Here is a 22,648-nt window from a genome sequence, read left to right as displayed (position 1 = left end):
GCTCGCCCTTTAGAACTGTGCACACAGCCTTCTTCACTTTTCGGAGAAGGCAGGCGGCGAATACACGGCACGTTACCATTTTGATACAACTATATGTGGAGGAGAGGTTCGTCGACCAGCGGATTTACAGACTTTTTTGGAGATACAACTAGTTGGATTAACTACTCTTCGGAACTCTTTCCCTCGTTCACTCTTCCTCCCAATTGCCATTATCAGCTGGCTTATCGTCCCAAGTACAATTTCACCGTCATTCCCCGGAATATCTGCCCACATCCCCACCGTATATCAACAGCCGGTTCTAGCTATACCCGTCATAGCAGCCCAAACGCAACCTCTTCATGAAATTCGCCATTTACCAGTAGCCATATACTGAATTGACGAAAGCAACAACCAACCTTCAATCTGTCCCGAACAATTGATTACTGTGCCCAAACGCCAAGTTCCGCAATTCCCCATCTGCCCCAAAGCAGCAGTAATTGCCCACCATGCCGTTTGTGAACCCTTTCGCGAAGGAGCAAAAGTCCTTCCCTGGGGTCCTAATACCACTGTCCGGTGGTTCGCCAACAAGTAAAATCCCAGCAAAAAAGAAATCTGTAGGCGGCACTTTTGATGAAGAGGGTGCTGCCAGCCCTCCACCGGAATATGAGACCGAATTAACCCTTGAAGCTCTGAGAGCTGAAGTTGAGGCTGCTGTTGTATCCACCGGTCAGGATACCGCATACGACAGTACGTTATAATTGTTTTGAGATTTTATTTATACTCTTTTAACTATACAGGCTGGACGCAAGAAACGCCAAATATCACCCCCTTCCCCTTCTGGCTTGGCCAATCCAGTGGATTATATACCACTGTAGTATTCAAAGAAACGGGTCTAATCGAATATGTGTTTTATTAGGAAAGTCCATGGTCATTAACAGAGCAGTTCAAGATATTGGAATGGGCCGCTACCAATGGCAACTGTTTGTCTTGTGTGGATTTGGCTGGTTCGCAGACAAGTACGTCCTTTTCTAAGTCACCTTATTAACCGCGTTTTGCCCTCGGAAACTAACATGGTATTCTTTACAGTCTATGGCTTCAAGTGAGTAACTCAATGTTACCGTACATTTGAAGGATTTGCTAGTTAACATGTTCCCTTTTTAGGGTGTTGCTCTCACACTACCGAAACTATCTCTTGAATTCGGCGTTAGCGACTCCCATGTTCGATTCACTACCTGTGCTTTGTTTATCGGCCTTTGCCTAGGATCCGTCTTCTGGGGAACTGCTTCCGACATCATCGGTCGTCGTCTTGCTTTCAATATGACTCTATTCCTATGCGGTGTTTTCGGAATAGCAGTCGGTGGTAGCCCAACGTGGATCGGGTATGTATAGCCTTCATGATTTTTATATACATCTAGCGCATGGCCCACAAGTCCTCCTGTGCAGTTGCTAACATGCTTTGATTCTAGTGTTTGTGCTATGTTTGCCTGTCTCGGCCTAGGCGTTGGTGGAAACCTACCTGTTGATGGCGCATTGTTCCTCGAGTTTCTTCCCTTTGCATCTGGAAACCTCCTGACAATGCTTAGTGTATGGTGGCCTGTGGGTCAACTGGTTGCTAGGTTAGTATAGGAATCCCCTACACTTGTGTTCGTCTTTTATTCTAATATTATTTCGCTTCAGTCTTATCGCATGGGGTCTTGTACCAAAGTATACTTGTGCTGAGGGTCTACCTTCATGCCATCTTGCTCCTGCTCCATGCTGTGCTAAGGAAGACAACATGGGATGGCGATACTTCACCTATATCCTTGGAGTTCTCACATTCCTCATGTTCTTGTCTCGTTTCTTCCTATTCCACCTCTATGAGTCTCCCAAGTTCCTCCTTTCTCGTGGACGTCAGGAAGACGCCGTCGCCGCCGTACACGGCATTGCACATAAGAATGGAGCAAAAACTTGGCTTACCGTTGACATTCTCAACGAGATTGGAGGACACCCCGATGAAGTACAAAGCCAAAAGCTGAGCACTACTGAGATTATCAAGAGACAATTAAACAAGTTCTCTGGAGAGCGTATCGCACCACTCTTCGCAACCAAGAGACTTGGATTGACCAGTACGTATTCCAAGCTACCCTTTGATTAAGAATTTCCCAGAAATTAATAGTGTTTTAGCTGTCCTTCTTTGGTTCTGCTGGGCAACCATCGGAATGGGTTATCCTCTTTTCAACGCTTTCTTGCCACAGTACCTTTCTCAGGGCGGTGGTGACAAGTACCCACCCCCAACCACCTATACCGGTAAGTTCGCTACATATACTTGCTTTAACCTTCTCTAGCTAATAAGAAAATTAAAGTTTACCGTGACTATGCCATTACTTCTATTGTCGGTGTTCCTGGATCTCTGATTGCCTGCTACACAGTCGACATTCCTTATATTGGACGTAAGGGTACCATGGCCATTTCCACCCTGATCACTGGAATTATTCTTTTCTGCTTCACTATTTCGCCGGATCCAAAAATCCGCCTGGCTTGCACCTGTCTCGAGGCCTTCTTCCAAAATATCATGTACGGTGTTCTATACGCCTACACCCCCGAGGTTTTCCCAGCACCCAACCGTGGTACTGGAACTGGTATTGCCAGCTGCCTCAACCGTATTTGCGGCCTGCTAGCACCTATTGTTGCCATCTACGGCGGTGACACAAACCCTAAGGCACCTGTGTATGCCTCCGGTGGCCTAATGTTGGCTGCATTTGCTGCCATGGTACTGCTTCCAATCGAGACCAGAGGCAAGGCATCCCTCTAAAGACGCTGTGCGTTGAGTACCGTTATCTGGATGACCATATTTTGTTTGTTCTTAATTGCAGAAGTATAGAACGAGATAGAAGAGAGAGAAACGACGCGCCAGACAGAAAGTCTGATTGCGGATATTGCGAGCGAAACGATTTGTCTTTTATGATTCATGTTTATGTTCATGCCCGTTTCTTACTATACCCAACTGGAAGGTAGCCTGTTTTGCTTTTAATGAATAACAAGAACCGAATTCGTCTATATCTTCTCTTATCTATACTATATAATCTAATGTACTCTCCTAGAACTGAGTCTGTATTAAGTCAATCGCACACCTCGTTTTTCCGCAGCCTGTCTCAGTTTAGTAGTTAATTGTAGAATTCGAGTAAGCGGAATTAGTGTAATCAAACCATGTCGTTTACGTATATCTCTCCACGGAGAGGTTTCGTCGGCCGAGCCCTCGAGACTCTGATTATATCAAACGCGACCTAAACATAAGTAGACCCTTTGAATTGCTCTCCCAATGCGCCCCTATCTATTATTCCGGTGGGAAGGAAAACACAGCAACTTGAATAGAGTACAAACAATCTGTATACACAGTTCCTATTTCCTCCGAGCAAACGGTAGAGTAGGAGTGATAGTATGGTTTTTTTTGAAAAGCCATATCAATTGTATGTACGGAATATTTTCAATGTCTAGTGCTGGGAAGGTTGTGGGTTTTGGGTTGTAATTGAGTGAATCCATAACATAACATGAGATGACATCATGAAAACAGAAAAGTGAAAAAGGGCATTAAAACGGTCATTGCTGGACATGCACACATAAGGAAAAAGAGGGCGAGGAAAGTGACAGCAAGACGCAGGGCAGAGGATCGACTGACGAGAGAGTGGGGAGGTAGGAGATTGGGAGGTAATATAGATAGCTCTGCTCTGAGTTGGTGCTAGTGGGAATTAAGATACGGGCTGTCCTGCCATCCTCCTCCCTCTCCTTCCTAGTAATGTGGCATTATCTAGGCTGAGTTCGAATGGCTGTTGCGCGGACCGAGCTGCGTTTTCTCTAGCGGCGGCGGCTACGGCTGCACTGTGTTGGCCATAGCCTCCTTGCTGGTATTGTTGCCGGCCTCGCTGTTGTGGTTGCCTGGCAGCAGTTGCACCAGCCGCACGACGGGCTTGAGCGGCTGCGCTCATCTGCTGTGCTTGCTGGCCTGTACTGATATTGGTACCTCGTAACTTGCTCTCGACGGCAGCCACGTCGGGGTTATACCCCATATGTGGTTGCCGCTGCTGGCCTCCCTGAGCCTTGTTGTAAGGCATGGCTGGAATGGGGTTGCCTCCTTGGTCGTAGTAATGCATTTCACCTTGTAATTCAGAGTCTTCACCACTATACTCTTGTTGCTCGGCGGGCTCCACTTCGCTGAGGGGATCAAGGGCTGCACCTCGATATCCGACTTTAAAGCCAGCTTTGCGGCGTTTGGCCTCTTCCTCTTGTCTGTGAACAGCATAACCGACATCAAAGACCTCACGCAAGTTCATTGCGCCAGGAGAGCGGAAGTCAGCGCGGCGAGCATTGGGGTCAATGCCAGCAAGCGGCGCTTCAAGGATCTTGTTATGAGTGACAAGAGGGGTAGCAAGTGGTGGGGCATCATCGGCGGCAGTGGTCTCTTCGTCCGTTTCTCTAATCCAAGGGTGTGCAAGGAACTCTTTTATAGTATAACGCTTGTCGGGGTCAACGGTGAGGAGGTGTGAAACCAAGTCCTGTGCGGGCTTGGAGATGTCGTCCCACCAAGGAGAAAGGAACGTGTATTGTCCACGCGCAACCTTTTCCGTCAGAGCTTGGATGGATTCGTCGTAAAAGGGAGGGAAGCCACATAGTAGGGTGTAGAGCACACATCCCAACGCCCACATGTCGACCGATTTAGAGTAGCGCTCATCTTTGACGATTTCTGGGGCTGTATAGCCGACGGTACCGCAAGGAGTCATCGTTTCACTATCCCAGATGACCTTTGATAGGCCAAAGTCTGCAACTTTGATCACTCCGATACCACCAGAGCCAACACCGGGAATAAATTCACCTTCATCAACCTTGTCTTCATCACCTGGAGCTGGTGGCTTGGGGTTTCTGGTGGGAGTGAATGGTGCTGGATAGAAGAGCAAGTTTTCCGGTTTTATGTCACTTTTTCAAAACAAATTAGCGTCCCATGCATCAACCAAACCAGCAAGAAAATATCATGAGGGGTTTGGTGATATATCTAACCGATGAACAACACCAGATTCCTCGTGTAGATATTCTATCGCTTTTGCCACCTGCACGATAACATGGCGGGCCAGGTTTTCACTGAAGTACGTCAAACGAACGATCTGGTGGAACAACTCTCCCCCGGGACATAGCTCGAGAACGATGTAGTAGAATTGGGGCGATTCCGAGAATTCTATCAGCTTGACTATGTTTGGATGGTCAAGTTGGCGCATTATTTGAACTTCTTTCAGGATGCTCGCTCGCTATGAAAAGAGTTAGTATAACTAGGTCGACAGCATTCCAGTGGCCTGAGGGCATATGGAGGGGTTTTCTCACCTCCACCTGCTTCTTCTTGATGCTCGGGTGAAGGTGATCAATGCCCTAAGAGGAGACCCCCAAAGGCACACCGGTTGGCAAAGAACGAAGAGAACAAGAAAAGAAAAAAAAAAACTCATGGAAGCCAGTGTAATGGGATTGGGTATTGTTTTTTATTTTTGTTTGTTTGTTTGGCCTGGCCCGCAACGCGGCATCCCGAACATACCTGTTTGGAGCTCATTTCGAATTTCCTGACGACCTTGATGGCAACCTCTCCCGACTGTCCCGACTTGTACCGCGCGCGGTAGACGTTACTGAAGGCGCCATCGCCCATCTTCTCAACGAGCATGTATCGTTCCAGGCCAGGGTAGGTGGGCAGCTTGGAGCGGTTGAGCTTCTCCTCCGCGATGATCTGCTCGATCTCCTGCTCGTGGGCTCTGGCCTGGTTCTTTGCAGTAGCGGCCGCGGCGGCCTTGTTCGAGCGTTGATGCTGGTCGATGGCATCGAGGGTACCGGTCGCCATGCCGGGCTGGTACTGCGGCTGCTGTTTCCGTTGAGGTTCTGCGTGGACGGCTGTGACGTTGGTAGTGGGCTCACCATGGGCAACAGACATACGGGCCTGTTTCCCATGGCGGATGAAGTTCTTGAGGTTTTGTATTGTGCTCATGACGACGGGATGTGCTTTTTTCTTTCTTTCTTTTTTCTTCGGTCGTCCCCTTGAGAAAGGGAGTGCAGGGAAGGGGGGAGGGCTGGTGATGGGGGAGGGGCGGGTAGTACGGCGCGGCTGCTACAGCCAGACCTAGTATTTTTTTTCTTTTCTTTTCTTCTTTCTTTTGGTTTTGGGGGGAGGGAGGGGAGGAGTTTTAGGGTGGAGGGAGGGCTGCAGAGGAAAGGGAAGGCCGGTTCTGGGGACCGCGAGTTTGCCTGGCCCCTTGTGACGGTTCCGTGTCTCTCGAGCGACTGTTAGTGACTGTCTGGCTGATGATCTCCTGTGACTTTTGATGCAGGCGGGAGATAAGCGAGTGACGGGGCGAGGAGCCTATTGTTATATAAGGAGCCGAAAGGGCAGCGGAGGCAGCGAGATCTGGGATGTTGACGTCAGTTAAGTGGACACCCTTTGATACTTGAGTTACTTGACTAACAACTAGTGCGCGCAGGGCATGGACGGACGAGCCTTGGTGCTCATCTCATCTCCCCCGTCGCTGCTGCAGGGCCGCCCTGTGGCTTCTCCGTGGCCTCCTCGGCCGCCTCGATCGTCTCGGTTGCTCGCCGCCGCGTCCTAACCTGCCCTTTCGTCTTTTGTCTCTTGTCTTTGGTCTCTATCTATCGCTATCTCGTCGTCTTCATCGTCGTCTTTATTGTCGCTTTTTGTCCCTTTTTGTCGCTCTTTGTGGCTTGATGTCCTTTTTTTCCTCTTTGGGACGAAAATCACGTGAACGTAGTTTTGCATTAGTAATCGTGGCTAGTTGTCTGACTAAGCTTAATGACTAAGTAGATTACTAATCAGGTACGTTCCTGGGCCCAAAAGGGAAACTCACGACTTCGTCTTTTCCAACGTCAAAACATCAAGAGATCAACCAGGCGGAAAGGCGAGAGCAGGAAGGGAGAAAAAGAAAACAGCAGAGACGAAAGCGACAGAGAGGCGGCCGCAGGATATACACAGAGCAAGGCCACGGAGCAGGCACAGATACAGGAGAACCCGGTGACACGGCATAAGCAGGAAAGATAAGCAGCAGGGAGAAGAGGGAGGCTAATCCCCATTGCTTGCTTTTCACCCTTCCATCCTCCTCCTCCTCCTCCTCTCTAGATGCCAGGAAGAATGTATTAGCTCAGGAGGAGAACTGGGAATACGTTGAACCAGCACGGAATACGGAGTACGCGAAGACGAGAGGTTGAAGGCTGGGGTGACGACCGGAGAAGAGGGACGCGCGGGTGCTTATCCTGAGACGGGCGCATATATTAGTGCCAGGGTTGAAGCTCCCTCCTACCACCCCCCGAAGACAAGCACTTGCCCACCCTCTTTTTTTCTGAGCCAGTTCGCATGTCCTGACGCTCGCTATTCGATATCTCACCTTTTTGCCTACCGACTTTCGCCTCGGCAACACTGGATTACTTGGTGCCAGTCGCTCCTTAGGTGCCATCCCACGCGCTCCTTCAGTATCACCACTTGTTCAGCATATTGACGGCGATACCTTCAACCATATCGAGATCCTGTCGTCTATTGGTCCGCTCTCCTGTCAAACTCTCCGTGTTTCCGAAAGCATAGCATACCATAGCACGTCGGTGTGCTGGCGTGCTGGTTCAGGTCAGCACTACTCCGTGATGAAACGGAACCTCCACGCTCCTTACTCGGCTCGAATTTGACGACGATAAAACTGTGGCATGTTCTTAGGGGAGACTTGAGTTATTGATAAGGACATTGTCTCTCGTAATAATGGCGGCCGAAACCGACATTATCCAGGGGCGCGAGAGCAGTGACAAACCTCTGTTGAAATCTCACAAAGTTTTACCGCGGCGATATGATCTTGTCAACGCAGATTCTCCGGTGTTCTTTGATAATGCTGATGATACTGGTGATAACAAAATAATGGGCCCGTCTACTCTCCTGCGCGTACGCTTCCCTTAACTCCACCTGCCATAACCGTCGAAGACCAGAAAATTTCCCAAGACCAAGGCTCTGAAACTTGTCTCGACCCGCAAAACACCATAACACCTTCAAACGGTGTAAACCCGCTCACCCCGGACATCACCCCTCCTCGCGTCACCTCTCGCTCTAAGAAACGAGACGGGCAGAGCCAGCGTGTCACCTCCTCATCTTCAAGAACTACCTCCTTCGCGACAGCCAGAGAGTCACTATCGTCCGATGAGGAGGCTGAAAAGACCAAATCCACTCCTCTGTTACCCTGCAAGCATAGACTGCCACACCCATCGCGCAACCCAGCTGTTAGCCATAAGACTAGTGATGAGACACACTCGGACAGCACTGCGCAGGAGCCCAAACAGGTCCGCCAGCTGTTCGATACAAACGAACTACAAGTACGCAAACGTGGCGAAAAAAGAGCCTCATCTTCCTTAGGCCGCGTCCAGTCCGCTAACCAAGGGTATTCCCCTTCCCATACTCGTCATGGGAGCCTCCGGGAACGAGCCTGGAACGAAAATGGCACTGGCTCATCGACCTCAGTTGAAGCCTTCGCCGCTAGCATCGGCTGGCCAAGTGAAAGCGGCATGGAAACCAATGACTCAGGGCACGTACGCTGTATTTCAACCGCATCAACCACTACTATTGAAGCCGTTGTGATCGATTCTCCGCCGCAAAAGAAGAGGACTCTTCGGCATACTGAGAAGAATGGCTCCCTTCGATCTATCAGCACGCCAACACCCAGCCCACAGTCTATATCCAAGCCGTTGCAGCCGCATCCGCAGCTGCAGCCCCAACAACAAGGACAACCGCGTCTAACTCACAAACGAACTCGGATCACAGACGAAAATCGTCGGAGTGTTGCATCTGACTTGTCGGTTACTACGACAGGCACAGCTATAACTTTTACGAGACCAAAGAAAGTCGAAGATGTCATTCGCGTGGTGGTTATCCCTCAGCGTCGGTCGTCTCTTAAGACTCCCGCACCTCCTAGACCGGTCCTACGCTCCTTGCCTCCAAGCCACCGCAGGCCTTCTACTGCACCAGATTCCGGCGTAGAATCATCTCGCAGTTCACGCAGGCATAGGCGTACTATGTCGGAGTCTATAGCCTCAACCTCTAGTGTTCCTAGTGCCTTCAAGCCAAAAATTCCTACACGGCGGTCTTCTCTATCTGCACCTACGAGTAGGAATACATCTCGAGCAGGCTCGATTTCCGGTGAGAGTTCTCGGATGCTCGTTAGCGCGCCTGGTTCTGCAAAGAAAGATCGCCTCGACTCCAAGCCTCTACCACAACCCCCTTCAGAGCTTGTTAACCTGCCTCCTAAAAAGCAAGCGCCTGAACCTACCGGTATTCTCCCGGATCTCGTTCCAAGCCACTTCGCCTGTCTACAACTTCCATGCCCACCCCACAAATAGTCCTTCCTCCAGATTCGCCTGTGCGTGACCGCGAGGGCTCCACCCGTCAGCCATCTCCACCTCCTGGATCTTTGACGCAATTTCAACACTCTATCGAGTCCCTGTCCTGTTCCCCTGGGCCTGTTGAAATAAGCCAGGCAACGGCAGTCCCTTTCTTTGCCCATAATAATAAGTCCCTGCTGGTTGTTGAACACCCGCTTTGTGAAGCTCGCCCCAGGCCACCTGTGATTTCTCTAGACCATGTTGAATCTCCCCTTAGATACCCCCGCGCTGCACCAAAACCTCCAGGCTCGGATACGCAAAATGCCCCATATATCCCGCTAAAGCGTTCGAACACGGTGCCGTCGAGACCCCGACCTCCACTTCCAATGCAAACAGATAGCAGCAGCAATGGTACTGGGGCTGGTATTGTCCGTCGTCTCAGCTCGGTTCGTCGGAGGTTCAGTTCCTCTCATCGAGCTTCGACAGCAGATTCCATACCTCCTACTGATGCTGCAAAGGATATTCTAGGTACGACACATCGTGTACGCAACAGGACAGCGGGCAAGAAACTGGATAACAAGATGTATCCGTTCTGGCGTCCGTATGGGTTTTGGCAAGATTACGACGATGAAGGCAACTCCAGTAACAGACGCAGCAGTGTTATCTCAAGTAAATTGCTTCCCAAAACTACGACCACAATCACAGCCGGAAATGACTCACCTTCCAGTGGATACGAGAGTGGGCAATATGTTAGCAATACACTTGGAATTCCCCAGAACCGCACGCCATTCCAAGGTCCTATCTCCATGATCCGGCGTGTCTCGCAGCGTTCTCGCTCTCGGCTCAAGTCCAGCCGCGTCGTGAAGTCGCCATCCACCAAAACTAATTTGTCTTTGGCCTCCTCTGAATACCGTCGAGGAAAACGTGTCCGTTCTTTCCGTCCTCTGCATGAAGTACATGACTGGATTACCCGTACCCGCCAACGCCGTGAACAAGAGAAACTTGAGGCCCGCCGGGAGAAACTGCGCCGAGCCATCGGAGGGAACGTCATTGTCGACTACTCCAGCGTCGCCTCGACGATGGACCCAGAGAGCGTCTTTGCTTCGTCTCGAAGGGAGAGAGAAGCCAAATAAGCCCTTGCATCATCCGTAAAGCCTGTTATGCCAACTGAATGAATTATGATACCACGAATGAACTGTAAAGAGTAAGATGAGAATGCCGGTGCCAACACCACTTTATACCAACATTTGCTTTTATAATGATGCATTTTTCGCTTTGATAACGACAGTGACGACGTTCGATTCCCTCCCGTTTGCATTATGATGATGATTGATGACGAAAATGACATAATTTTGACCCTGATTTTCCCACCAGCCCCTTTTTTTGATGTTGATATGTATCTGGTTTGCTTTTAATGTTTCAAAGGCACCTTTCTATTTCTCTGAGCTCGTGGTCTTTGCTGCCTCTTCACTTCCCCCATACATATAACATACTTGAGTAGCCGATTTGAATTTAATAGAGCTCATTTCTATCAATTTTCTCCGTCTTTTTTTGTGTGTGCGGTGTCAGGCCCTGATCCCCGTAGTTTCAGCATACGATCTCGCAGACCAGGGTCAAGAAACGGCTGCGGGGTTTGCGAGGCATCGAACTCCGTCGTCAATACTTCTTTTTCAATATTTGACGTCGAACTGGTTGAGGTGGACGTAGAGAGCATCTGGATATATGCTGGCTGCCGTGATGGATGCAGACAGCGAGGCGTCGACCGCCTCTTCAGCGCGATGGGCTTCCCCTTGGATGCCATCGTCTCTTCCTCTCTTCGTCTCTTCGTCCCCCCGTCTTCTTCAGGTCCTTGGTTCTTCTTCTTCCCCTTCCTATCTCTATGATGTTGGCTGCTTCTCTCTCTCAACTCGAGCCTCGTCGTCGTCGTCTTCGTCTCGTATAAAATGCCGTGTCATGTGACCCTCGCCTGGCCGCGAGCAAAACCACCGACAAAGACGAGATTCCGACTCATCCAGCGAAACAAGCGCTTCGTCTCCAAGCGAAAAGCCCTCGGACGACCTCTTAAACTGCGCCTATTTGCAAGCCACCGAACCTGTGTCGCCTGCTACCCTGCCATTGCCCGCCCACCACGCCGCTGTCCCACACACTTTTCGCCCCGTCTTCAACGCCTTGTACATATTTCGCATTCCCACGGCGAAATCGAGAATCAAAAACCTAAAGAAAAGAAGCAAAAAGCCTGCGCGGCCGCGGGATCAACCCGGCGGGGCTGGAGGGTTCTTTTCGACTGGGATGGTTATAGCTGTTTCGGAGGCAGCTTGCCAGCAGCGCACCCACAGCTAGTTTGATAGAGCAAGATACCTGGAGCCGCGAGTGGGGGTGATGTCGCCAGGTGGTGGACTGCGCTCCCGTGCTGCAGAGAGAGGAAAGAGTAACAGCGGAGACGAGGGAGATAGCGACGATGGTAGGGCTAGGAGGCCGTCGCTGAAAAGCCTGGGTGGAGGGAGACAGAAGAGGCCTGCGGCCGGTGGTGCGCAGAGCAGCTCGCCGCAGAGTGCGACTGGGGATGGAGATGAAGACGAGAAGAGGAGGCACCCTGTGAAGAGAGCTTGCAATGAGTGCCGGCAGCAGAAGGTGAGCGCCCTGTGTATGTATCAGATTACGACTCGATGCTGATGAGATCGTCACGTAGCTCCGCTGTGATGTTGTTCAGGACCCTTTTACGACCTGCACTCGCTGCCACCGGCTAAAGCTGCCATGTAAGATCGAAGCGAACTTCAGACGAATTGGCAAACGCAGCCGTAATGCGGAAATGGAGCGGGAAATTATAGAACTGCGGAGACAGGTCGTCAATGCCAATGCCAATGTGCAATTCCTGGCCCAGCAGCAGCAACAACACCAACAACACCAACAGCAGCAGCATCACCTAAACATCCCTGCGGCTGGCCATCTTTCGGCACCACCTTCCATGCCTTATACCCCATCGACAAGCTCAATGCGTCCTCAACAAGGGGATCAGGCCTCAGCAGACTACATGAAGCCACATGAAGCTGTTGCATCGTTGTTAGACCTCAAGTCCGGCGGTGACCATCTACGAAGCCCGCCAAACCAGATAATGGACGTGAAACGACTGGAAGATGTGACCATTCATTCAGATCGGATTGCAGAGCTTTTCACCAGGTTCTTTACATACTATCACCCTTTTCTTCCCTTGCTTGAGACTCAAAAGACCCCAGACGAATACTATGATACCTCTCCACTCCTTTTTTGGACCATCCTAGCAGTTGCTTCCCGTCGATATCAGACAGATTCTTCTCTTTTAAATGCTTTGTCTGGTCCCGTCATGCGGTTGGTATGGAGCACCCTTGCAGATGTCCCACAGAGCTATCATGTTGTCAAGGCTCTAGCTTTACTTTGCACCTGGCCGTTCCCTACTAGTAGTACCTCCACCGACCCTACTTTTATGCTATGTGGCATGATGCAGCAAATAGCACTCCAAATTGGTCTACATAGGCCGTCTCATGCCCAGGATTTCTCCAAGTATAGAGTGGAGTTGAGAGAAGGCGAACTAAACGATAGGGTTACGACATGGGCATTTTGTAATATTGTTGCTCAGCGGTATGTTACTTCTCACTACTTCCGCATATTTTGCCCCTATTCTAATAATTGCTTCTAGAGTTGCAACTGGGTACGGACAGCCATCGTCAACCTTGTTTGATTGTACCCTTTCTTCCAAAGAGGCTGATTTGCGCCTTCCACCGGAGGTCAGGGTGCGGTTACAGATTGAAAAGTTCTGTGATAAAATCTCACAAACATTATACAGTAACCACAGGGATCCAGTAGGTGTATTAAGTGATAAAGAGCGCAACGTCATGGCATCAGTACTATTCAAAGATTTTGAAGACCTAGAGGGTCAGGTCCGAGCAGAGACAAACTGTACGTCCTCATGCATTCATATAGGAAACCACCGAGCTAACTGGCAGTAGCCATAACGAAAGTCTACTTACGTGCCGCCGGCCTACATCTCCATCTCTCTATTTTCTTTGAAAATCCAACCACTAAGGACTACCGCCAAGGCCTATCAGCTCTATACCTTGCAACAACAGCATTTCTTGAGGAAGCCTTCGGCCTTGAAACATCCACGGGACCAGTCCTATCATACTGCTCCAATTACATATACCAGATGACCCTTGCCGCAGGATTCAGCCTTTTCAAGCTGTGCAACAGCTTTTTTGCCGTCCATATCGATATGAGCTACACAAAGTCTCTTTTTAGTCGTACTATATCAGCCCTTCGTCACATATCCGTAACGAACAACGACCTTCCACAACGATTAGCAGAGGTTCTAGCTCAAATGTGGCGAATGAACGGTGTTGGTAGCCGAACGAATCAACAGTCTCAGTGCCAAAGACAGCCGGGTGAACCCAGCTCATCGGATACCGGAGACTCGCTGATGTTAAAGGTTCGCTGTAGAATGAGTATGTCACTTGTCTTCGACTCCGTTTGGCGATGGCGAGAGGATTTCCAGGCCAGGGGAAGGAATTTCGAAAGTAAGACCCTCTATATACCATGACCATTTTTACTCAGTACATGCGCATTAACCTAACTGTCTCAACAGCGTATCTCAAAAATCCAACAAATCCAGACTCTGGAGCTGACTCCTCCGCCTCGTGTTCCTCCACTGCTCCCATCCGTACATCGACATCTACTCCTGTACCACCGGGGCCTGAAGGCGTAAGTGCAGCCTCAACAGCTGATCCTACCCTTACCTCCCCAGCCTTGACAGCTGCACCCGTAACTACGGGCCCTGAATCTTCTCCGGGTCCAGCCTTGGGCGGCTTCAACTCGTCCTCCATTTCCAGTGGTTTCCTGGAACCGAATTATGAAGTGTTCGATCCTTTGAACTGGATGCTTGACGGCCTTGTAGACTTTCCTTATTTATATCCCGGTGTTCAAGGCCTGGAGGTATAGGCAGGGAGCATACATCCATTCGTCAGGGGCTACTCCTGGTTTTTCATTTTCTAGTTTTTATGGGGATATTTATTTCATCTGTACATGATACCCGTATGCCCGGGGAACAATTTCGGCCGGATTTGGAGCTTTTTACTTCTATCAGGAAGTTTAATGATAATGGGGAATATGACGCTTCTTGCTTACGACGGAGAGGAGTATATAATGGCTTCTGAAATGGCGTTAATGCGTATACTATCACATATATTACCATAAATTGACCCTTTTTGTGCTCAAAGCCAATGACTCCCTAAGGTTGTGGAATTCCAGCCTGCGTCTAATATGAAGCTACAAGGCCTACTCTCTGTGTCTTAGCAGGGTATTTGTATACCTAGGTAGTCAGCGGGCTAAGCGATTATCAAGATCTTCCACCACCACATCTTTCATGGCCACTGATAACGTCAGTAACAAATACGCAGAGCTGATTGTAGTATCATAACCACCAGTGAGGTAACTACGAGGAATGGGAGACGGTGTAGACGATAATTTAAAGTAGATAGTCATTAGATCTTCCATTTTAGATCTTTCAAAGCATGCGTTTATCTGTATGTTGTGGCTCTGGGTCCCATCAACAGCGTGAATGGGAGCTGCCAAGAGCATCATCAAAGAAAAGAACCACGAGAGCCAACCCAAGTAAGTGTTAAAAATGTGGGAATAACAAAGGGTAACTAGTCGGCTAATATTGATAGGGGCTCCAGGTGTAAACAAAAAATTGATGCCCAGCAACAGTAATAATATCAAAATCAAATAGCCATACAAATCTCAAATTACATCAAGAGGGTATTACATTACTGCGCACTTTGAATCTTTGTTCTTCTTCTTTTCACCTTTCAGCTTAGTCCATTGCTCTTTCCAGTCTTCTGACCGTGCAGTAGAATTTAGTCGAATGTCGGACTGAGACGTTAGGATGTTGCGTCCGGTGCGTTTGTCAAAGAGTCCTCCCCCCGTGTTTAGACGACGCCGAGGCACATCCTGAGAACGAGACCGGGACCTTTGAACACCAGAGTTTGAGTTGTCGGAGGACCTGTAATTGGTGGAGAGCCAGCGGCCACTACGCGACTGAGGGTCTCCTTGGGGTTGTTCAGGAAGTGAGCTCGATCCGGATATCTGGCGTTGAACAGGCAAAGTGGGAACATTTGGTAAGGGGTCTTCAGGGTGCGGAGCGTGTGCTATCGAAGCTGCGTTTGGTGAAGGTATATAGGGAGGCCGCTGCAATGCATCTAGTTGAGCTGGCTGTCCCCCTGGTCTGCCCGGCTGTAATTGACTCGGAGTGGCTGTAGCCAAGTGTGGTGGGTAGCCCTGATTCCCTATAACTTGGAATGGCGGGTTGGGCGGTGCACCATGGCCATGCAAGGGAGTGAAACTGGCTGGTGTCGAGGTTATGGGGTGTTGCGTGGGAGGAACTTGAGGTAGAGGAAACGTGGAACCAGTATTAGTAGGAGTGTTGCGGGAAGGAGGGAGAGAATTGATGTTGGCTGTGCTGTGGCCGCCCTGGCTATTGGGTATCTGTCTACTGCCGCCGATGACTGGGTTAGGAGGTGACACATTTGCAATTGGGGATGTGTCGTGGTAGTTTATTGGACTATTCGTGGCACTATTAGAGTGAAGAGGGCGTCTCGGGATCGTGACACTAGGCCGGCTTATGGTTGTTTGCGAACGATGTAGCGACGAGCTCCCCGAGGAGTCTATAGTTGACGTTCGTGACCTGCGTAGGCCGTGGCCAATATCTCTAGGTGGGTTACGAGGCGGAGGCTCCGTAGCTCTAGGTACGATACCTGCCCGAAAATGATCTGGTAGAGGATCGCTGGCATCTTCAGTGTATGGGGGAGGTGGTGGAACCCAGTTATCCGCATCGCTCTCATGGGGCACGACAAACTGTCTGCGACGAGAACCGGAGCCGAGGGCAGGACGGGCTGTCTCGAATCTACTTGCGGCGAGGCTACGCGAAGCTGCTGTTGCCGCTCGTCTTAGTGTTTCTATGGAGCGAGGAGAGGTGTTGCTGTACGGACTGTCTAAGAATGGTAGAGCACTCCTAGCTCCGCCCCCTGGAGTAGATGGGAGAGGCGGTGATGTTGATTCCTCATCGAGCTGAGATCCGGCCGGAGGTATGCTGTTACGCCAGCTCGACCTTGACGGGGCATGTCTAGCAGCCATGGTCCTCTGACGGCTGATTTGAGCTCTCCTTTTCTCAAGCTCGACCTCAGCATCGAGGGTTGCTCCCTGTTCTGGCAACTCTGTGGGAACCGCCTCACCAGCTTCGATAGTGAGTTCCTCGTATGCGCCATTTCTGGGGGAGATCTCAAAATCAAACAGGATGACTCTCCCCCCGTCGATAGGCATGGTGTCCCCGGTAATCATGCTGAAAGAGGAGTCCACGCCCCCCGGGGCTACTGCAACAAGCCTGCATAGTTTGCTAGAGCCGGAACTCTCTTCTTTAACGTTCCGCATCCACCTCATGTCTGTGATATCGTTGGTTGCTTCAATGGGATGTCCTGCTATGAAACTTTTTGAGCCTTCGATATGTTTTTTAAGCCGTTGGAAATTGGTGGCCTCGTGCGATAAAGAGCCATTTTCATCGATGCGAGGGATTGTAGGCTGGGGACGCGCTTCGGAATCCTTTCCAGAATCCTCAGGTTTTGTCCTTGACTCTGGGACTCCAAATATCCATATCCCAGACTTCTCAAAGCTTGTTGCTATAAATTCACCTTTTCCACTAGTAACTGGTAGCAGATTTGGCCGAGGCTCGTCTCTTTCTATATCTGCTCCGGGCCCAACTAGGTAGAGAGTCCCGCCTTTGATATCATCAACTTGGGATATACGGAAGGCCTTCATTCGATTATCGTATCCTACAAAGAAGATGGACTGGTCGCCGCTCTCTGCCGGAGGTATCAAATTAGAGTAGCTGTATCCCTCGCCAACCTCTGGGAACAGAATTTGAGTTGTCCACATCCGACTATGGAGTTCTGACAGGCTAAGATCAAACCCAGGGTCAGGAAGAAGAGGAGGGGATACCATGATAAAGCTGTTGGCGCGAGGATCGTCTGAAGAACCAAAGAGCATGGATCCATCAGAAGAAAAGGTCAAGGTCGATACTCCTTCACATCTTACTGCCCGATGGGCGGTGGATAGAATGTTTTCTCCCAAGGCATGGATCTCAATCCCTCCGTCAAATGCCACAGCCAGAACGGAGGCATAAGGTGAAAATTCTAATGATAACGGAACCTCGTGAAGCTCAATCGTCTGAAGAAGTCTGGCATATTGGTCTTTCAGCTCATATAGCCGTACCCGATGCCCAGAAGATGCAACAGCTAAGAGGGACCCGTCATCAAGTATTGCAGCCGCCGTAGGACGCCGAAGTATCTTCAGTTCATGACGTACCGAGATATGGTCTTTCGTAAGATCTATCACGAAAATCCTAGACGAGCTTAACGCCAGGAGTAACCGACCGTGTGCAGAGAAGATAAATCGTAACGCTTCACCTTGTGGTGAGGCAGAGGAAGAGCTGACCGATGCCGATATAAGCTTCACAACGGTCTGCTTTGGCCGAAGAAAGGCAGCAAAAACATGGCTCCTGGCAATCTGGGCGAGCTTCGATTTCAGGGTCTCAAGGCTTGCTGATTCCAAAACCTCAGCTGATGAACCAGGCGGCGAACAGTAGTCTGCTAAATGATGGCGATAAAGTCTTGGACTATCAGATATCCGTCGCCATGCACGGTTGAGCAATGTCAGTGAAGCAAAGCAGTTTGCATCAACCAAACATAATATTCTAACGGTCAACGTCAACAAAAATGTACCAAGAAAAAATAATAACAACCTATTTAAAACAGTCGATAACTGGGTATCATTTTAACATACCTCTCGATTACAACTTGGGGGAGTCGATGAAATGCAGCCTTCGGTGGTTCCCCTGCCAGGCTCCCATGGCCTCCTTCCAAGCCGTCGCCTCTAGCATCGCACTCGTCCGAAGGCATGTAATCGCTACTCTGTGTTTCATGGATATCTCCAGGCAGGACAGAGAGCCGGTTCCCTTCCATGGTCCTGGCAGTCATTTACCGTCACGATCCATGGTTGTACCCAAAAAGTAAGCGCACGAGCTTCCCGTCGACGTCGCCTCTTATACCATACAGCATGCAGGATTCATATACTCCATACACACCATCCACGACTCATGGAAGCAAAGGGGACAAAAGAACGAGAAAGAGGACCAAGCCTGTAACTAGTAATTCGTCGATGTGTGGCGATGCCTGCTCCAACTTCTCGTTTTATATCTAGTTTAGGACGATCGTTGCATGGGAGCGGCCACCACGATATATCATGCACGTCGTCGAGGCCACCAGGGATGAAACAGGACGGAAGCTTTCGAATATGCCCTGGCGCTCCACGGAACTCCCACGAGCTAAAAAAAGGACGGCCAAATTCCAGCCACGTCAAGCTTAATACAAAAAAAATAAAAATAGCAAAGTCTGGGTGGTGGTTTTATTACATTAGCTGGACTATTTTCCTTTTCCCAGCTCGTTCCCCCCTGAGCCAAAGCAGAAAAAAACCATTGGGTCACATGATGCAGCCAGCTCCGCCAGTTCGAGCTACCAAAAGAAAAAAAGAAAAAGAAAAGAGCGCTTAATAATACCTGTGACTGAGCAACCACCAGCCTGCACAGCTTCTCGACGCACCAGCCCTCTTCCCACTGGCTGGTTACATGCAACTCGACAGCGGCCTTTTTTCTTCCTCCTCGCCTTTTTACTCCGTATTTTTTTGGCTCGCGAAAGACGTTGAGAGATGATGAATCAGCAAAAACCACAATAACACTAACCAATCAGAGGCTATGCCGCTAGTCCGGATTGGAACCAACCTTATTGGCAGATGGACCAATGAAAAGACGTTGATTCGGGCGGGGCATCTTAATAAGCAACAAGGATAAATATTACTCCGTCCCGAGACCCATTGGCCAATTAGGGCGGGGGAAGGCGGCAAGCAGAGGCCCTTGGCCCTTGCAATATCGAAAAAGAGGCAGGGAAGAAAAAGGGAACACATTGATACAACCGAGATGCAGGACGTCGCGGGCTCAAGGACACATCTGAAAGGCGTTGCCTCTGCGTGATGGGTGCGCGCGCCGGTCAGCTGTTTCACGATCAACTGGGAGCTCTGGATCTTGGGACTTGACGCCACATTTTTTCATTCTTGAAAAGAAAAAAAAAATAGCCCCGTTTACCCGATGGTAGTGTCACGACCTTTACCAATGCAGATTTAAGGACTCTCGACCGGCTAGCTATTTAACATACAGGATAACGGGAAGCCTTTGTTTAATCCCTAGGAGAACGCTCGTTTCTATATTATCATAGTGTTGCATTTATTCATTCATTTTCGAGATGGCTGCACCTCCTCGGCCTACCACAGTCGCGCCCAGAGACACTCAGCAATATGCTCTCAGCACTGGATCGCGCCCCTACCGGTCACACAAAGTCCGGGCATGCGACTTGTGCCGAAAACGCAAGTCTCGTTGTACAGTCGATTTGCCTGGCCAGTCATGCCTGCTGTGCAGAGTTCAGGGGGCAGATTGCCATTATGGCGAGGACAAGTCAAGCCTGATAGACCAGTCCGCACCAACTGCCAGTGCCGACACTAAGCCCTGGAGCATGCCTCCCGATACCAAAGGGCTGAAGAGAACCCATGATGAGATGAGCTCGACGCCTCCTGCTAGAAATCTCGTGGAAATCCCACAGGCGGGCCCCAAGGAAAATCTTGTCAAGCTTTCGTCTAAAGCAGAGAATGACCAGCGCTGTAGGCACGGGCCGGGAGAGTCTGTACATATCATCGGTCCAGTTGCTGCGGCCGATGCTCAGGTTATTGAGCGGTACAGCGAAAGGTCGAATAACCACAGTCCAGACCGAAAGACACCGTATAATGTCTACTCCAATGATCCGAGAAAACCAATTCTATACACTACTGTATCGAGGCGACGGCAGGGTCTCAGGACGACTGGAACTCCCGGTGAAAACCAAAGGGAGGTTATCGAGCAGGTATTGGGCCCGTTCAAGCATGATCTAATCAAGATGTATGTTCCAGTTATTTCCCTCTCTGCATTGCATAATGTATCAGCCGCTCACCGGTCTCTCCTAGATTCCTTGACAAGATTAATGCTTCATTCCCAATATTTGATGAAGAAGCATTTTTGAGTGGGTATGAGGCTCAAGATGACAGTGTCCCGCCTGCATTGCTGTGTCAGGTATATGCTACATCATTAATATATTGGAACCAATCACCGATCCTCGCTCCACATCCAAAGCCTGATGTCAGGTATGCCGTTAACATGGCCGTGGCTGCGCTGCACGAAGAGTTTTCGGCTCCAGGGCTGTCGACACTGACTGCAGCTCTGATCGACCTAACTGGAAGACCTATCTAAGCTCAATGTGGTGGATTCCATCAACAGTGGCCGCACCGTGGCCCTTGCGCATTGTTTAGGCCTCAATCGAGATCCAAGCAACTGGAAATTATCCCGTGCAGAGAAGAACCAGCGTATTCGGCTCTGGTGGGGGGTGGTCATTCACGATAAATGGTAAGATCATGGACTCGTTTCGTATTTAACGCTTTAGCCGTGTAATTTTATTTTTAACTCCAGGGAATAGGGCAAGTTATGGCCATGGTGTACCGCCGCATATCTCACGCAATCAGTATGATGTTCCTCTTCCCACAATCAGCGTCCTAGTGCCGCAAGCAAATCCCACGCAGCAAAGAGTCAGAACTGCGCATTGCTATATCGCTTTGTGCCAGTTAACTGAGATTCTCGGCGATCTTCTTCCTTTGGTATATGGACTCCAACCGAGACCTTCGAAGGAGACATCAAAAATCCTCAGGAGAATGAGATCAGACCTGGATCGATGGGAAGATTCTTTGCCGGATTGGCTAAAAGTGCCACAAGACCAAGACACCCCGTCAACATCGGGAGCCAGCAGCATGCAGCTAGCCTTTTTAGCGCTCAAAATGCTTGTTTGTAGAGTTGAGCTCCAAGTAAGTCGCTGTATTCCCTCTGCCGGCGTGTCAGACAAACACAACGGCAAGTAAATGTTCATGACGCTAATCAATTGGAGGAGGAATGGCTGCAGGAAGTTAACCCCTCAGACAACCCAAACACAGAGGCCCGTCGATACTTCCAAACAGAATGCAGGAAGGCTGCCGAGGAAATAGTTCAGTTTATGCTCTCGCTACGAAAACCGCAGTACCAAGAGTTTTGGATGTCCTGTAAGCCGTAACCGAACTTGGATTTTCGTCTACAGAAGAGGCCAACGAGATAACTGACAATAATAACAGACAGTTCATACCACTTGACATCAACAGCAACTCTTCTCGTCCGCTCTGCTCTAGAGACATCTGATCCAGAGATTGCTCGATCCTGTCTCAATAACGTCAGCATTCTCCGCGGTGTTCTTGAAAAAGCACGTTCTGAAAATGACTGGGATGTTGGCGACATGTGCCTTGACCACTGCGAGAAGATTTTAAGCAAGCATACCACTGAGGAGGTTGTACAGGCTTCAGAGCTCAATCGAAATGCAACCATAAATCACCAGGGTTCCGATGCCACCGAAGCTGTCGCAATGACACCGTACGATCGAGCAAACCACAATGATATTGTTGACGACATGATGTCCATTTCCGGTACATTTGGAACGATGGATGGTTTTCCTTTCGATATGACCGGAATCTGGGATGTATCGGGCCTGCAAGACCAGGACACCAATTTCATGAACATGACGCCGTTGCCGTAGGAAAAGCCGAAAAGGAAATATTAGAAATTCCGCAGGCTTCCTTGCTTGTGGTGTATATATTCATTCATTTTTATTTTTTTTTTGTGTTTGATTGGTTTATGGGCGGCCTTTTGTATGGATTGAATACCCCCCTGTATTTATTATATGTGGCAGCCGTGTATCATATATATCATTGCGTCGCATCTTCTGCTGATGAACTGGCCATGAGCTTCTATCTTTGCTTGTTTGAGAAAGGAGAGATGAGACAGACGGATGGCAAAGGGGGGAAACGGGAGTTGAAATAGCTGTGTCGTTTGTCCAATTATCCGCGGGCACTATTCTATGTTTTAATATTTATATGTTTGACCACCGCAACCTTAACTATAATAAACAACCACCAGCTGGCCAGCTATTTATCTTTATACGGAGTACTTGTAGACCAAACAACCTCCGGGTTCGTTAGCTTGCCAGCCAGCCATCTTCCCCAGGCCGATCACTCTGACTTTTCCTCTCCGATAAGGCTAAAAGTTTTCCGCAGCATCCATCAATCTGGCTTCCCG

At 49.6% G+C, this 22,648-nt stretch overlaps 7 protein-coding genes across 7 annotated transcripts; 4 read left to right on the top strand and 3 right to left on the bottom strand.

Moving 5' to 3' along the window:
- Positions 1–485: 485 nt before the first annotated feature.
- Positions 486–2,770, top strand: MGYG_02748 (hypothetical protein; the record flags this gene model as incomplete). Its single annotated transcript, XM_003175170.1, has 8 exons — positions 486–726; positions 896–995; positions 1,066–1,078; positions 1,141–1,358; positions 1,446–1,595; positions 1,657–2,084; positions 2,143–2,265; positions 2,322–2,770. 8 exons carry the CDS (start codon positions 486–488, stop codon positions 2,768–2,770), a joined length of 1,722 nt encoding a protein of 573 aa, XP_003175218.1.
- Positions 2,771–3,704: 934 nt separating this feature from the next.
- On the bottom strand, positions 3,705–5,971 carry MGYG_02747 (CAMK/CAMK1 protein kinase; the record flags this gene model as incomplete). The annotated part of the gene is made up of 3 exons (XM_003175169.1): positions 3,705–4,926; positions 5,008–5,252; positions 5,531–5,971. The coding sequence occupies 3 exons, from the start codon at positions 5,969–5,971 to the stop codon at positions 3,705–3,707; spliced, it is 1,908 nt and encodes a 635-aa protein (XP_003175217.1).
- A 1,767-nt stretch (positions 5,972–7,738) lies between these two features.
- Positions 7,739–10,475, top strand: MGYG_02746 (hypothetical protein; the record flags this gene model as incomplete). Its single annotated transcript, XM_003175168.1, has 3 exons — positions 7,739–7,915; positions 7,960–9,292; positions 9,361–10,475. The coding sequence occupies 3 exons, from the start codon at positions 7,739–7,741 to the stop codon at positions 10,473–10,475; spliced, it is 2,625 nt and encodes an 874-aa protein (XP_003175216.1).
- Positions 10,476–10,873: 398 nt separating this feature from the next.
- Positions 10,874–11,206, bottom strand: MGYG_08996 (hypothetical protein; the record flags this gene model as incomplete). Its single annotated transcript, XM_003175167.1, has 1 exon — positions 10,874–11,206. A coding segment is annotated over one exon (333 nt), but the record flags the coding sequence as incomplete, so codon positions are not given.
- Positions 11,207–11,721: 515 nt separating this feature from the next.
- MGYG_02745 (C6 zinc finger domain-containing protein) lies at positions 11,722–14,310 on the top strand (the record flags this gene model as incomplete). Its single annotated transcript, XM_003175166.1, has 5 exons — positions 11,722–11,973; positions 12,032–12,957; positions 13,016–13,275; positions 13,326–13,889; positions 13,958–14,310. The coding sequence occupies 5 exons, from the start codon at positions 11,722–11,724 to the stop codon at positions 14,308–14,310; spliced, it is 2,355 nt and encodes a 784-aa protein (XP_003175214.1).
- Positions 14,311–15,132: 822 nt separating this feature from the next.
- On the bottom strand, positions 15,133–18,383 carry MGYG_02744 (F-box domain-containing protein; the record flags this gene model as incomplete). Its single annotated transcript, XM_003175165.1, has 2 exons — positions 15,133–18,115; positions 18,205–18,383. 2 exons carry the CDS (start codon positions 18,381–18,383, stop codon positions 15,133–15,135), a joined length of 3,162 nt encoding a protein of 1,053 aa, XP_003175213.1.
- A 1,332-nt stretch (positions 18,384–19,715) lies between these two features.
- On the top strand, positions 19,716–22,109 carry MGYG_02743 (hypothetical protein; the record flags this gene model as incomplete). The annotated part of the gene is made up of 6 exons (XM_003175164.1): positions 19,716–20,401; positions 20,467–20,643; positions 20,777–20,902; positions 20,973–21,354; positions 21,450–21,585; positions 21,655–22,109. The coding sequence occupies 6 exons, from the start codon at positions 19,716–19,718 to the stop codon at positions 22,107–22,109; spliced, it is 1,962 nt and encodes a 653-aa protein (XP_003175212.1).
- Positions 22,110–22,648: the final 539 nt, after the last annotated feature.

This window comes from Nannizzia gypsea, genomic scaffold (genome assembly GCF_000150975.2).
Source record: "Nannizzia gypsea CBS 118893 supercont1.2 genomic scaffold, whole genome shotgun sequence".
In the NCBI taxonomy this organism is placed as follows: Eukaryota; Fungi; Ascomycota; class Eurotiomycetes; order Onygenales; family Arthrodermataceae; genus Nannizzia; species Nannizzia gypsea.
The sequence above is the reverse complement of the archived record's forward strand: the minus strand, read 5'-3'. Positions and strand labels throughout refer to the sequence as shown.